The sequence below is a fragment of the Phaethon lepturus genome, unplaced genomic scaffold (genome assembly GCF_000687285.1).
Source record: "Phaethon lepturus isolate BGI_N335 unplaced genomic scaffold, ASM68728v1 scaffold1898, whole genome shotgun sequence".
Taxonomy (NCBI): Eukaryota; Metazoa; Chordata; class Aves; order Phaethontiformes; family Phaethontidae; genus Phaethon; species Phaethon lepturus.
In genome coordinates this window covers 70,812-87,778 of record NW_010555310.1, presented here as the reverse complement: position 1 = coordinate 87,778, position 16,967 = coordinate 70,812, and the positions used below count along the sequence as shown (strand labels likewise).

The 16,967-nt window shown below is 38.2% G+C and overlaps 1 protein-coding gene across 1 annotated transcript in view; it reads left to right on the top strand.

Moving 5' to 3' along the window:
* DCLK2 (doublecortin-like kinase 2) overlaps positions 1–16,967 on the top strand; it is a gene marked incomplete at its 5' end in the record, with an annotated part of 88,894 nt that overhangs the window by 60,271 nt on the left and 11,656 nt on the right. Inside the window, 5 exons of the mRNA XM_010292100.1 lie at positions 1,218–1,290; positions 2,248–2,356; positions 9,498–9,555; positions 12,909–13,028; positions 14,723–14,869. Coding sequence (XP_010290402.1) covers positions 1,218–1,290; positions 2,248–2,356; positions 9,498–9,555; positions 12,909–13,028; positions 14,723–14,869 — 507 coding nt within the window. The remainder of the gene's footprint in view (positions 1–1,217; positions 1,291–2,247; positions 2,357–9,497; positions 9,556–12,908; positions 13,029–14,722; positions 14,870–16,967) is intronic.

Genomic DNA, 16,967 nt, shown 5'->3' with positions numbered 1-16,967 from the left:
TTACTGTACCTTTAGCGGATTTGACAGCTCAGCTGCCACTAGAAACTTAAGCATTCATTAGCATTTCATGAGCCTTTAGACAATATCCCTATCTGTCAGTTCAGTTCTTTTATTGACAATAGTGTTAATGATTTAAAATATTCAGCAGTGTAACCAGACAATGTCAGCTAAAACAGAAAATGCTGTATATGCATTCCTGGTGTCATGCAAAGCCATTTCAACAGACACTGAGCTTAAGGCAGAGAAGCATTTTAATCCTTTATGTGGTGAGTGGTGAGAATTGCTATAATAGCCCATGAAGAAAACAAGATACGGAGCTTCAGCTCAGAACAGCAAGAAATGTTACATAGAGGAGGGGGGATAATTTAAAATGTATTTTAATTTCATAGAGCATCCTTATATTTAACTGTAATGGGAGAGCTTATAAAACAGTGGTGCATAGAACACACCCAGTACGTTTTACTATTTATGGCATTCATTCCTATGCCTTCACCCCTTTTTAAAATAAAAATTGATTGTTCTGTATGTCCATGAAAGGATGACTTCAAGTAGAATTGTGAAGAATTATATCGAGTACCAATTAAGTTGTTAGTGCAGCAAAAGTAGTTTTTTTCAGCCTTTATCTTTCAAAATAATTTAGATATTTCTTTTTTACACAGTGTCACAGTTACTAAAACTGGATCTGTGTCTGGATGCGTATCAGACATCTAACTTGAAATGCTTGTAGATGTCATAAATCTTCACATCCGTAATAACATAAAATATAGACCGCTAGATTACCAAGCAAATCTAACTATTGTAGATGTATTCGGCCACCTATGCCAAAATTCTCTTCTTTAAATGAAAACTAGTCGGGCCATGCAAACATCTCTGCTTTACCTTTCTAGCATGTTTCAGTGCTAATCTGAAGAGATTTAGATGGAAGTTGGTGTAGCTGGAGGGAGTTTTCTTTGCTGTTTACTGAAATCTGTCCAACTGCTTCTCTAAATGGGAATAGCAGGGCTGAATCTTAAACTGGTACAAGTGACAATGATGTATGATAATGATGATGAACCGTGAGAAAGCAAGACTAAGAATAAGATGGGAGTAAAAAAGTAAACAGCCTCTGTTATAGGTGTTTTTAGGGTGTTTTTTTCTAACTTTGCTGGTTTTTTGCCTGACTTTTTCTTGTGATTTCTTTAGCATCAGAAATAATAAGTTCTTATGTACTTTCACAGATCCCTCCACATGGTGGATCTTCTTCCAATGTGAATGGTGTACCTGAATCACTCCATTGCCAGAGCCCTGAAGGTAGGACACCAATAATTGGTAACAATCCTTGCAAAAATTTTGTTGTAGGTGGCAGTTCGTTTAGCCTTCTAGATGGCTTCTGATGACTCCAAATCATTTTTTGTTCTGAGATATTTGATACCTTGTCATCAACCTTATCTTGGAAAAATTGTGATCGTATTTTCTACATCAAGGCAGTAAAGCTAGGAAATAAATAGTGTTCTTTTTTTGGTCAAGTGGTAGCATATTAGTGGACCTTGCTTTTCAATAGTCACTATTGGGAATTCATGTGATTTGGAACATGACCTGCAGAGTATCACCAGAAATGTGTTTGTAGCTGGATTGAAAGTGAGCCCTCCTCAAAAGACCACATGTGCTTCAGGAAGAACCACTAGCCCATCAAATGACCTTATATAAACTTAGTCTTTCGTTCCTTATCTCTTTAAAGCAATGTTATTTTTTTATTATCTTTAAATTTAATTTTAAAGTCAATTTTTTAATTTAAAAATAAGCAGCTATGAAACTTATTTGCATTTTGGATGTTTCAGCAGCAGCTAAGGGAACTTGAAGAAATTCAGCAGATAAAACTTTTGGTTCTTTTACATGCATCATAGATTAATTTTATTTGTATTATTGCTTTGAGTATGCAGAAAGATACTTCAAAAAAAGTATTTTGAGTTCAAAAAATATTTAGACTAAGGACTTCTAACTGCATTCATTACCTTTAGAATACGTCCAGACAAGAACATAGTAATATTTGATTTGTGTGTTAAAAGGTCAAACAACTCTGATTAGTCTTATCTTGTTCTTTCTTACGTTTGAGATAAAAACAAGGGAATAATCTGTGAAGAAAACAGCTTACTTTTAAGTTTTGTTTTGCATTTGTGACTGTTCTGTATCTGTGGAACCTATTGGGGATATATTGCATCCTGCTGACGCTTCTCTTCAGCTTGCATTATTGACCTTGCTCTTTTGCAGGTGTGAATGGAAGCAAGTGCTCAGGGTCATCTACCATTCTTGAGAAGTATAAAGTGGGAAAGGTGATTGGTGATGGCAATTTTGCTGTTGTAAAGGAGTGCGTAGAACGGTGAGCAAAGAAACTGTTTGGTACTGCTGTTTATTTTATGGGATAAAGCCCTCTGCGTTAGCATAATTTCATAGAAAATGTGATGAGATTAAACCAAAGAGCAGTTGCAAAGATATACCTACACTTCAGGAGAAGTAGGCATAGCAAAACACACAGAGCTTCCTGTGTATTATTCCACCATTAAGCGATATGAGAGCAGCAGAGGAACATGGCTTTTTAACGCAAAAACTAAAGGAAGTATCACCTTCTAATGGAGGCTCTTAAGGAACAGATCTTCAAGAAATCCCCTCACACAACAGACTGTTGTGGATGGCAGGAAATTGTATGTAGCATCTAAACAGTCTTTGAGCAACAACCCCCCCCACACCCTTCCGCCTGAGCAATTCTGCTGCTTAAATGATTTTTCACAGCTTTAAGTGTACTGTGGTCAAAGTATTCTTAAAGGCATGCAGTTGGTGGCCATTAGCCAGTGCTACTCATTCCCTTGTGCTTGCTTCTTCTGCGAGGTAGTGTGGTGAGTAGTCAGAGACTTTGTGAATCAGCCCTTCAATATTCCAGACTCTAAAATATTCTTGTGCCTGATTCCCCATGGGGTAGACAGGGTGCCTTTACAGACCTGTGCTGTTACTGCTCTTCCTCCACAAGCTGTGTGTCACACTTTGCTGCTAGTGCAAACATAACAGACTGTCACTTTCTCAGTGTATTTTCTAGAACCACCTTCTGCTGTCTTCATCAGTCTGAGAGTTATGTCAGCTTCTTAAATATTATGAGGAATCTCCTACTTGTACACAAATACTGGGCAAATTCAGCCAATGTCTGTAAAACCATGAAAGTTACAGAAACAATTTCTGTTATTTGATCCTCATCTGGTGGTTTTATTTAAATTAAAAGAAAGATAATTATGAATGGAAACATCTCATTCCAGTCATCTGAATGGGCCAAAAGGGTTGGGTACTGCAGCTGAACCTGGGGCCTCCTCTACTGAAACACAGGTGAACAGATCTTACAATCCATAACGTTCTGCAGACATTATTGCTTTTTCTCAAGACAATTGTTTCTTCATACTGTATCTGGATTATTTCTCTCCATTACTGAGAGTAATATTGGCAGGTGGTATGTAACAAAATGGTCTAGTATGCCCTTCTGGTTTATGGCAGCAAATGACAATTGTTTTTTAATACTTTTTTGAGAAAGCGATGTACAAGCATGCAAGGTTTATAGAGTAAGGAATAAAGACTGAGGTGGCAGCTCCTAGAGATACTAGCTGAGTACAGTGCTGATAAAGAAAAAAATGGCTAAATGTGATCTGAATATGCTACAATTACTGCTCAAAAAAAGTTCCTGTTGCATGTGCAGGTTTAATGTAATGCTTCTCGTCAGTGTTAATGTCTAGACTCCAAGGTTTTGATTTTTTTTTTTTCTTCTTGAACAGTTTCTGCCAACAAACTCTGGTTCCTGACCAGAGGAACCTGACTGATTACCACATCAGTGTGTAATCATGTCCCTACTGCTTTAAACACTGCAGGTCTGTTACAAAAACTGAGAGAGGGCAATATAACCAGCTGAGTTGCAACTGGGTTTCTGTCCATTTCACAAGCTACACTTAAGAGGCTTGAGTGAAAAAGAATAGAATATTTCAGTTGGAAGGGACTTGCAACAATCATCTAGTCCAACTGCCTGACCACTTCAGGGCTGACCAAAAGTAAAGCATGTTATTAAAGGCATGGTCTAAATGCCTTTTAAACACTAGCAGGCTTGGGGCATCAACTGCCTTTCTAGGAAGGCTGTTCCAGTGTTTGATCACCTCCTAAGTAAAGAAACGCTTCCTAATGTCCAGTCTAGTCTTTCCCTGGCACAACTTTGAACCATTCCCACGTGTCCTATCACTGGATACCAGGGAGAAGAGATCAGCACCTCCCTCTCCACTTTCCCTCCTCAGGAAGCTGTAGAGAGCAATGAGGTCACCCCTTAGCCTCCTTTTCTCCAAACTAGACAAGCTCAAAGCCATTCCTCATAGGACATTCCTTCCAGCCCTTTCACTAGCTTTGTTGGTGTTGGACACATAGGGCAATATAACCAGCTGAGTTGCAACTGGGTTTCTGTCCATTTCACAAGCTACACTTAAGAGGCTTGAGTGAAAAAGAATAGAATATTTCAGTTGGAAGGGACTTGCAACAATCATCTAGTCCAACTGCCTGACCACTTCAGGGCTGACCAGAAGTAAAGCATGTTATTAAAGGCATGGTCTAAATGCCTTTTAAACACTAGCAGGCTTGGGGCATCAACTGCCTTTCTAGGAAGGCTGTTCCAGTGTTTGATCACCTCCTAAGTAAAGAAACGCTTCCTAATGTCCAGTCTAGTCTTTCCCTGGCACAACTTTGAACCATTCCCACGTGTCCTATCACTGGATACCAGGGAGAAGAGATCAGCACCTCCCTCTCCACTTTCCCTCTTCAGGAAGCTGTAGAGAGCAATGAGGTCACCCCTCAGCCTCCTTTTCTCCAAACTAGACAAGCTCAAATTTCTTAGCCATTCCTCATAGGACATTCCTTCCAGCCCTTTCACTAGCTTTGTTGGTGTTGGACACATTCAAGAACCTTAACATCCTTCTTAAATTGTGGAGTCCAGACCTGCACACAGTGCTCAAGGTGAGGCCACGCCAATGGTGAATACAGCAGGATAAACACCTCTTTTGACCAGCTAGTTATATTGTGTTTGATGCACCCTAGGATGCGGTTCGCCCTCTTGGCTGCCAGGGCACACTGCTGACTTATACTGAGCCTGCTTTTAACTAACACCCCCACATCCCATTCTGCAGGGCTGCTGTCCAGCCACTCCTCTCCTAATTTATACTTGTGCCCAGCATTACTCTGTCCTAGGTGCAGAATCCAGCATTTAGACTTGTTAAATTTCATCACAGTAATCATAGCCCAATGCTCCAATCTCTCTAGATCCCTCTGCAAGGCCTCTTGTCCCTCAAGAGAGTCAACAGCACCTCCCAGTTTTGTATCATTAGCAAACTTGCTAATGGTGCATTCAACTTGTGCATCCAGATTGTTGATAAATTGAGCAGGACTGCCCTAGAATTGAACCCTGACAAGCACCACTGGTGACCGGTCACCAACCAGATGTACCCCATTCACTACAACCCTTTGAGCTCTGCCCTTCAGCCAGTTCTTTACCCAGCACACTGTAAACCCACTCATCCCACAGTTGGACAACTTGTCCAGAAGGATGCTGTGAGGGACAGTATCAAAAGCCTTACTAAAAATCAGAAAGACTGCATCACCTACCTTCCCTTCATCCACTAGGTGGATGACCTTATCATAGAAGGATATCATATTAGTTAAACAGGACTTTCGCTTCATGAACCCATGTTGACTGTGCCTGATGATTGCATTATTCTTTAAATGCCCTCAGGATAATCTTCTCCATAATTTTTCCAGGAACTGAAGTTAGACTGTAGTTCCCTGCATTTCTTCACACCCTTTTCATCAGCCGGGCAGCCCAAGGTCTATCAGTATTATTAAAGACTGAGGCAAAAACCACAATGAATACCTCTGCCTTTTTTTCATCACTATTAGTCAGATGACCATCTTCAACAAGTATCAGTCCAATGTTTTTTTTTTTAGACTTTCTCTTGCTATTAACATATTTTAAAAAGCCCTTCTTGTTAACCTGAAACAGCACTGGCCAGTCTCAACTCTAATTGAGCTTTGTGCTTTCGTGTGTTCTCCCTGCATATATGAACCATGGCTTTGTAATCTTCCTGCGAAGCCTGGCCGTGTTTCCAGAGATCATACAATTTCTTTTTACTCTTGAGCTCCCCAAGGAATTTCCTGTTCAGCCAAGCTGGTCTTCTCCCCACTTGCTTGACTTATGACACTGGGATTGCCTGCTCCTGTGCTTCTAAAAGGTGATTCTTAATGACTGACCCACAATCGTGGACTCTTAAGCCCTCAAAAGCAGATTCCCAGGGTACTTTGTAAATAGCTCCCTGAATACCTGAAAGTTTGCTTTCTTGAAATCCAGCATAGCAACTCAGCTGTCCTTTTTTCTCATTACACCAAAAAATTTAAACTCAACCAGTTCATGATCACTGTGTCCAAGACAGTGGCACCATCACATCCCCCATGCCTCCTTCTCTATTCGCAAATAGCAAATCCAGGAGGGCATCTTTCCTAGTTGGCTCACTGAGTACCTGTGACAAGAAGTTACCTCCTACAAACTTCAAGAATTTCCAAGACCTGCTCATCACAGCAGTATGATATTCCCTGTTGATGTCTGGGAAACTGAAATCTCCCGTAAGGACAAAGGCTACTGATGCAGAAATTTCTCCTAATTACCTATAGAATAACTCATCAGTGCTTACATCCTGGCTGGGCGACCGGTAGTAGACACCCACTACAACATCTCCGTTGTTTTCCATCCCCCTAATCCTCACCCAGAGGCTCTCAACTACATCATCACTAACTGTAAGGGCTGTACAATCAAACTTCTCCCTTATGTATAGTGCAACACCTCCACCTCGCCTGCCCTGCCTATCCCTCCTGAACAGCCTGTGTAGCCCTCCATCCCAGCACTCCAATTGTTGAACTCATTCCATCAAGTCTCACTAATGCCAATGATATCGTAGCCCTGAGATCTGACCAGGGCTTCCAGTTCATCCTGTTTGTTTCCCATGCTGTGTGTGTGGGTGTACAAGCATTTCGGATAGATACGCTCCTGAACCCTCCGTGCTCCCAGGAGCAGTGTAAATGTTCCCACTAGCATTGCCACCCTCAGGCAATGCCATGCTAACCCTTGGCTTACCTACTGCAATCCTGTTGATATCCCCTTCCCCGTTGATTCTAGTTTAAAGCTCTCTTGATCATCTGTGCCCGCTTACACCCAAAGATGCGTTTTCCCCATCGGGACAGGTGGATGCCATCAGGCCCCAGCATACCTTGTCTCTTGAAGCCTCTGCCATGGCTTAAAAACCCCAAGTTTTTGGTGCACCAAATGAATGTTGCTTCACAGTCTTTTCCCATGCACCCTGAAACTGGCCACACATCCTTTGTAATCTGTAGAGTGAACAACATTCATGAAAGATACCAGGTTAAAAGCAAAAGATGATAACTCATTATTTTCAGGAACATTGACTGTGCATTTTGGAAGTCACTTGAGTTCCACTGAAAATGGGACAAGGGATGCTAAGTCACTTGGGTTTCAAAACTTCATCTGTGCTTTTTGGAATGAGGGGACTGGACTAGAAAAACAACCTTCCAATTATTAAAAAAAAAAAAAAAAAGGCAAAATTAAACTTAAAAATCTAGTTTTGTATGTAATCAAATGTTTATATTTAGTGAAACATTATTAATGAATTTTATATAAAATAAATATACAATAGTTGCTAATGATAACAAGGAGAGAGGAAATGCCAAGTATAAATGCTTGTCTTTCAGTTCCTATTACTTATTATACTTAATTTCTAATAGTGTTGTGCTTAGAAGCCTTAGTTTCCTGGAGCCAGGATCCTGTTATACCAGCTGTTCTACAAAAAGAGTAAGATGGTCCCTTTTGTAAAGGGTGCCTATATGTCTGTATATAAAGACATGAGCGAACAGATGGACACTGACAGCTAGACAGAAGAATACCAGAAACCTGTCAGACAATACTGGTGTGTGATAGGCAGTGGTATTAGCACACAAATTCTGTGGATGATATGCAGGACTTTTTTCTTAGATGCTATAGTAAAGAACATTTGCAAGAGGGATTTAGAGTAGGTTGATGAATTGGCTTTGTGAATGTTAACTCCTCTTTCTACACAGCGTAAGTGCTGAAGGTTTATTAAGTGGGTTTTGCTGATCAGTTGTTTGCAGGCTTTCAGATAATGCACTTAATTTAGTATAACGCATAAATTGTGGTTCTGAATTACTCACTACATTCATAATAGATTTAACATCAGGTCTATAATGTAAGAGGATGGCATTTCACAGATAGCATTTAGATAACACTTCCATCTAAAGACCAGATCAGGCTGTAACTATGACAACCTCGCAGCTACAGCTGCACTTTCAGAGCAGAGATTCTCTACTGTATTTTTTCAATAATGGATAAATTGGATGTGAGACATTAATTCCGTTCCTTTTTCTGTAAGGTACTAATTTCGACTAGCTGTATCTAATGCCAAAAGTATAGTGAAAATTAACCTGGAAGTTTAAAAATATGCCTGACTTTTGCTTCTGTAACTGCCTCCGGTGTTTTTTACCATAAATGCTAGTGGTGTTCTGATGCACACTGGAGTCTGTAGGTACTGACAGAACACAAAATAGTAGCAACAGGGTCTTGCAGCATTTTCTTGAGATTTTTAATTCATTATTAATATAAGTAGTAATGTCATCCTTGTTTTTACAAAAAAAAAAGATAACTCATTTGTGTTGCTTTTGTTTCTCTCATTTTCTCCCCTTCTGGAGAAATGGAGATTTGTATTGCTTACAGGGGCAAAAAGCAAACAAGAGCTCCTTTCTGTGAGAATATTTACTAAAAACATAATCCTTTTTACTTTGTATGTAACTATGCTCTTAAATGTCATGGGACTTTAGATGACTGCTATAGAATTCCATAAAATACTTTAAAGAAAGAATGAAATACAAAAGGTCAAAATTAGTGCCCAATAAATTCTGTGGGATTTTAGACTAGTCTGTAATGAACTATGGGGTTTTTAGCTCTGCTGAATCCTATTGAATTTTTCCAGTAGGGTATCAATCTTTCTTCTGCTCACTTAGACATAAGTGTGTATGATTTTATCTTTAAAGCCTACCAGTTGAACAAAGCTAAGTGGGAGGCTCAAGACAAATTTTGCATGTTGCATTAAAGAAGTGGCAGAGTTGTACCAGGTCACAGAAGAATGAATTGCAGCTGGAGCCTGGGATTAATATACAAAATGAGCTAGGTTGTGGTAGTCAGGGAAACAGCAGGCTCAAATGCTGCTGAGAGAACAAAAACCAAAATCAAGTCCATTCTGTCATTCTGTCCGAATTTTCTGTCAGCAACCTCCATGGGTCAAGGCATTCTGTTACAATGATGATGATTTCTTACACATAATGCCACAATTTGTTGAGCAGTTTCTAAATAATGGTTCTCTCATTTTTCTTGCTAGATCCACAGGAAAGGAGTTTGCACTGAAGATCATAGACAAGGCTAAATGCTGTGGAAAGGTAGTGTACAACAATTTGCATGTATAAGAAAAATAGCAGAAGCAGCACTAGCAGCTGCTCATTAGTCATAAATGGTGGGTGTGTTTGGGTTTTCTGACTATTTTCAGAATATCTATTTAACAGGATGATAATATATCCAAGAAGCAAATAATAAAAGTAGTAAGTGAATAGAGTAAAAACCAAACAAATTGTCATCTATTTTATTGGACTAACAAAGAAGATGCTAGTATGTGTCCAAAATACATTAGAAAGATTTTTATCTGTAAAACATGAGAGAGGAAATTTGCAGCTATATGTGTATTTAGATAATTCCCATCCCTCCCTGCCTCTTATTTTTACCTTTTTATGACTGTACATGCTCCTTTTAAATGCAGAACATGGATTTGGAAATAAATTTTCACAACCATTTCTTTCTGTTTATGTAGTTTTACCAGCCTGTATAACAAAGATCTCTTAACAAAAGAGTGCCTTAAACTTTCTTTTTAATTCAAGCTCGAAATAAAAAAAGAAGTCCAAAATTGTCTTTCCAGCCGCACAGCATGCAACCATGTCAGGGTTTTAAGTCAAAGGTATCCTTTCTGTCAATTAAATAGAATAACTGCTCTGAAGTGTTAATTCAGAGCTCCAAATGCTGAATATGACCATGTAGGAAGATGTGGCAAGTCTGTATGACATTCCTGTATAGTAAGGAGCTTTATATTACTGTACACTAATGCATTAACTGCTGTGATGACTTGCATTAAGTAGAGGTCCTCAAATGGAAATGTTTTATCTCTGCAGATTTTAAATTGTGTATTAGGTGCTAGGAGATGAGTGTTCCTGCCTCCCCATCGCTTTATCTCATATTCTCAAGGTTTATTAAAGGGAAAATTTAGAAAGGAATCTTAAAAATGTATAACCACAAGAAAAAGTGCTAGAATTGCCTTTTTGAGATTAAAATGTTGCCATTTCTTCAGCTGTAGGAAGGGCAACACAGTGTGTTTCACTGCAAAGGAAAACTTTTGGGTGATGTGTACGGCTTTCAATTTTAAATGTGTTTTATTACTTGACTGAGTCAGATGCTTAGGAATCATAAATTGGAATGGTCTCCAACAGACAACCCATTTTATACAGCAGAGTTTAGACATATTTATGTTCTCACTGTTTTGAAACAAACAAATAAAAAATAATCAACCCCGTGGATGCATACATGTCTCTTCTGAAAGAACCTGTGTCTGTATAGCTACATACAGATGTATGTGTATGTACAAGCAGAGGACTGTTGTTAGGAAGATGTTTATACCTGGTAGGGCAGTGGCAGACCTGTCCAGGAAGAATGCCAGCAAAGAAAGTAATTAAATTTTGCTACAGCTTACTCCTTCCTCACTCTATTTCACACGCCAGTATAAGCCCTGCCTTAAAAACACCCATGTGGCCTAAATATGCATGACTTGTATGTTACTTACTGCTCTCTAGCAGTTTATCTTGGATGTCCTAAAACTTGAATCCAGTTGACTAATGCATTTTTCTACAGGCAGCTTAAATGTAAATTAAACAATAATTTATCTGTAAATAAATCATATTGATGTAGACTGAAATCTATATTGCACTATCCAGGAGAACATTATAACAATTTTGAGAATTTTTTTTTTTTTTTACATGACAAAATATAGCAAAAACAGTGGGGTGGTTGAAAATAACTAACTACATATTAGTTCAGCATTTTGAGGACAGGTATTAAAACAGTATCTCAACATTTTGTAGCCTTTTTAAAAAAATATTATTATTGTTTATTTTAAATAAACATTACTTATGCCTGGGCTTTATTTAAAGCAATTAACAGCTTAGTCAAGTGAAACAGAGAAAACACAGGTAAAGCTGTTGTGCCTTAGTCATAATTAATGAATGCCATAAATTTAATATGTTTTCTGTTCTTTAGGTAGGAAAAGCTATAATAAGAATCTAGTTTTTGCTTGGACTCTTAATGCTAGTTTTGAATTTACAGGCTTCCATCCATAAGGCTTAGTGTGCTGTGGCTGTTCACTTTTGTCTGTTGATGAGATTCAGCATTGTGTTTAACAAAACTGCTTCATGTTTGTTTATTTTTTTTTCTCCAGAGCACTTTGCTTGGAGCAGTCATATGTTTGTTCAGAATGACAATTGATGCTCTTTCAAACTGAATTTCAAAGGTGTGACTGTTTAACCCATATATGCCGCACCATGCTCTCACAAAATGAGATGTACACATGGCATGTAGTTTCTGAGTTACATAGCCACATAGAGCTTTGGCAAAAACACAACGCATCCGTAAATAACCCTGGAAATAGAAGGTGAAGTAGTGTAAGATCTTCAGTCACTGTCTGTGCACAGTGGATCACATCTGCTTCTAGTGCTCTGCTCACAAATGCATGACGTGCATGCTACTAATCAGTGCATTAAACAGGAATAAGTTTCAAGTTCAGTGACATGATCTGTTACGTGCCGAAGTGTCAGGAAACTAGTGTTTTATGCAAGCATTGTTACTTACTTTGCAGTGAACCTAAATACAGTATCTGTAGTCCAATAGTTACAAAGGAAAATGCAAATCATTCCTCACATGAAGGGGGCATGTAGTTTTCTTCACTCTCCGGTGTTAACCAAGTGCTAAGATGTTCTAGGAGGCAAAACATTCTGAAACTAATTTATTCTTGAAACCCATTACTTCCTCAGAAGTATAGGGAAGGGGAAATTAAACTCAATCTGTGTGCTCTCAAGCTGTTGGAGCCACAGTGACTTAACTGAGCTGTTACATATTTTGCAGATTGTAAATCTGAGTATGCATATAAAATGAACTGAAATCCATAACCAAAGCAGTTATAATGTTTTTCCTGAATATAATCCACAACTTTTTTTAAAAATAAAGTCCTTGAAAATAAATCCTATGTAATCTGCCCTTGAGTAACCTACACTAAATGAGAGGCGAAGGCTGGAGAGGATCAAGAACATGTTAACTATTGATGGGGGGTGGCAGGTTACAATGATCCAGCTCAGGAGCGGGGGGCGGGGTCTGAACTTAATTTCACCTCCTAATACCCACGTAAGAATATAATCTGCACTTCCTGAATTGCTGACATGTTCTGGGGTGTTATTTCAGAGATATACCATTGGTTATGTGTATGAAATTCGGTATTTTAAATTAAATTTAGTCAATGAAGAAGTACAGTTGGGCTAAAATACAAGTTAAAATCCAGTATCTGACAATAACCCTCTACTATATAAATTAAGCAGCAAAAAGGGTGCTCACTGAACAAGTCATCAGTGGTCAGCTGTTCAAAGGAAACATGAATTGGCAATTTCATGTCTATTCAGATAAACCTCCATCCTTTTCTGAGCAGGAACACCTGATTGAAAATGAAGTGTCTATTCTGCGTCGAGTGAAGCATCCAAATATCATTATGCTTATAGAGGAAATGGACACCCCAACAGAACTCTATCTGGTGATGGAGCTGGTCAAGGTAAAACTAAGATGACTGTTTTTAATTCTTTGTGTCAGTGTGAGGTGTATCTAGGAACCTGAAGATACTGGGAGACATAATCAGATAAGATTTCAGTGGCAACCTGCATTTTTAATCATGCAAATACTTTTGTCAATCAGTTATATTAATGAAATGTCGTAATTAAGACTATTTACACAGATCTGAAGTAATTTTGCAATGTGCACAGTCTAGACAGAAGCGGATAGTGGATTTTATGTCATGTTTACAATATGCGGGGGTAACAGCGATATGCATTTACTGACAGAACTCCTGTCATATTTGCTAATACCTTTATTTAATAATTTGTTTTAAAGAAACAAACTCTCTATAGTTTAAACTGACATGGTTATGGTCCAGCAAAATTAAAACTAAAAAACCTCACCTCTTTTGTTTATATCAAATATTCACTCACCTTATCCAATTCACCAGAAAATAGATGCTGCTTTCATACATGTACAGAGAAAACAAAAATCTTCATTTTGCTGTCACCTAGTGAACCAAATACCCAAGTTGCATCAAGTTTTAGTGATGCACTCAGTGACACAAGTCACTGCACATCAGCTTGATTGGCATGTCAGATATAAACAGTATGTATCATCATCATCATCACTTTTTATTTCTGTCTGAAACATTGGTAGATTCAAGAGTCCCCTCTAGAATGGTTGCCAGCCTGGGGAACCTGTAAAGAAAGTCCATAGTTATTGAATTCATAATTTCTGTAGCCTACCCATTTGTCATCCTTTCTAGAAGTTATTTTTATATAGTAGAGGCTTTTTTTGGTTTTAAGACAGTATTATTTTTTTTGTTACATATTTTAATACACCACCATCTTGGCCTGGAGATTCTCAATTGCCGCTTCTCTTCCACATGTATTGAAATGCTTGGAATGCCACCCACAGCTCAGACAGATCACTCCTACAGATGTATCCAGGGTAACCACCATAGAGATGCCCACGCAGAATTTGTTGCAATGACTGGAAATGCCGCATCAGTAACTCGCTTACATGTTGTTATGTATTCCAAGAGGAACAGGGCATCCATAATCAGAGCCTGCACAACTGGCACATTCAGAAATCACCTGTAGGTGCTGCACTTTGGTGTATCATAGAATCATTTAGGTTGGAAAAGATCATGCTAATGTTGTTTGTCCTCTTCAGCGATACTTATTTGATATTTCTGCAATATCTGCAGAAATTTCAATTTGCAGTTCATTACAATTGCTGAATATTTGTTATATTAGGCTTTTTATTATTGAGCTAATTTATATCGCTTTAGGCTTTACTCAAAATCAGGGCTGGGTTTTTTGCTATGTAAAGGTATTATATTGGTAAGATGAAGAAAAGGGAAACTGTATGCCTGTACTTGTAGGTAATTTAAATGAGTGATCAAAGGTAGGAAGATGAATAGAATGAAATCAAGAAAGAGAAGAGCTGTGATTTGCCTAAACTCAGACACCAGAAGCCTGCAGTGCAGTTGAAAAGTTAATGTAGATGACCCAAGTGCCAGTCTAGTATCTTTGCGACAAGATAGTCGTTCCACAAAATAATTTTTTTACTATTTAGCAGACATTTGAGCACGCCTTTTGTAAAGGAAGATTTTATGCAGCTTTTTTGTGAAATATCTTCACCTTTATTATTTTTCATGTAGCAATCTATTATCTTTTATTACTTTAGGGAGGAGATCTATTTGATGCTATCACATCTTCTACAAAATATACAGAGCGAGATGGGAGTGCAATGGTCTACAATCTAGCCAGTGCGCTCAAATACCTTCATGGTCTCAACATTGTGCACAGAGACATCAAGCCAGAAAATCTCTTGGTATGTCCCATTTATTTTCTAATATTTTCTCTTACTTTGTTCTCATTAATGCAAATGGTTGTATATAAATGTCAAGGAGCTGTCAGGAATATTAACTTAGAATAATATGTATGAAATAAATCTTCTGCCATGAGATAGCAATCACCATAACTCAAGTGAGTTGTGCTCAAACCTGTCCTTCGACCTATCTTTATTTACATTTTGATTGGCTGCCATTTGGATAAGCAGGAGCATTGTCTCTCAAAACAATGAATTTTAAAGCTATGTCAATGAATTATTTATCATAGTTTGCAAGTGGGAGAAAAGGTGGGCTGAGTGCCATTTCTTTGAACAATCATACGGTTATCTCATCTCAAGCCATTTTTTTTCTTTTTCTCTCACTGCCACAGTAGGATCGTCTCTCTGATGATTTACCAGCATTTGAGCCATGAATTAACTCTGTATATACATTTATTTTGTCCTCAGGGACTGACTGATTTTGTTTTCAGCAGAGACATAAAATAACTGTGTTGACCAGAGTTACCGTGAAGTCTGCTTTGGGAACTGGTTAGACTACAGTTCACAGAATGGGAACAACATGCTATCTTGCTTATACAAGAGGTTATACTTAGGTATCACATATTGGGTATTAGATCTTATGTGTCATACACCACTGAACAAATAGGGTCTTAATCTCCCCTGCTTGAGCCACTGTCATCAGGAATGCTAGCAGCTTTCATCAACACTTGGTAGGCATTTCTTAAAGCCTTCTGTGGTGTTTGTCAATTCTGTTTAATGAGGTTGCATCTAGAGTAGGAGTCATGGCTTATCCCAGACCAGATTTTGAAATATTACAAGGATAGAGCTATAAGCTGAAAATATTTTCCAATTAAATAGTCAATTCATTCCAAACTAATTCCACTGGCAGTGTTTTGCAATTTAAATAAGCCCTCAATTAAATGAGGTTGTTTAGTAAAAGGAAGGAGGGGCGCTTCTGGAAAATGTAGTCACAGCAACATGGCACTTAAGAGAAAGAAAATGAAGGCAGAAGTCTCACTTAATATCAGTGCATCTTCAAACACCGACAGTCCAAAGAAATTTTAAGCTCTCATTAGTGATTGAATCAGTTATAAATAGGCACAAATGTCCTTTCTGCCTAGAAAGCCTAGAGAGATTACTCAACAGATGCAAATCGTATTCACTGTGATTGACAGTGGCAAAATGTTAAGGTAGCATACCGGTATTGGATGTAAATGCAAATAATTCCCATCAATTGCTATCTGTAATTGCAAGTAGTTAGTTCTTTTGCACAGGGTCATCCAGCTGTCTGAATTCTCTTTACCAATCATGCATTTAAAAATACAAACCCTAAGAGTAATAGCATTACATCAAGAAGAACAAGTGTTTCCACTAATGGTATGAATTAATTATGAATTAACCAAGCTATTGTCACCTTAGCAGCATTCAGTTGCTTGAGGAAACCAAACAAATTCAGCCATTCTGGACAGTCCTACATTCTAGAAATTAGATCCTGTTGAAATCATGTTAACATAAACATTTTACTTTAGGAACAAAACGTAGATTAATTTCTTAGGGGTGTTTCCTTTGATGTTGGTTTGGTTTGATTTACTCTTGCTATCACTGTCATATAACACTTTTATTTCTATTAAAATTTAGTTTCTTCCATTAACAAAATGACTCAGAACAAGATGTGCTAGATTCTTTGTGGGGCTTTTGGTGAGGTGCACTTGGGTCTGCACAGAAACTTAAATACTTCTTTAGTCGGCTTTCTCTCTCCCGTACTGAACTTGCCCAGACTAAATGTAGGGAAGACATTTGCCTATGAAATACCCAGTATGTTAACTGAGTAGATTTATGCTCAGTTAGTGAGAGATATTAAACAAACCTGATTGTAGTTGCCAATCCCATTTTAAACTCTAGGTCCCAATCAAATGGAAGCATAGTATTATATTTTCCTTAATATATTTAAAACTTCTCAGCATTCTAGGATTGGGTTTTCTTCCCCACCCCAATTACATGAGGCTGTATCATGCTCAAATATACATAGCTAGCAGACAGCTCCATTGAACAGTAGCTCCAGCTGCACTGTTGGCAATCA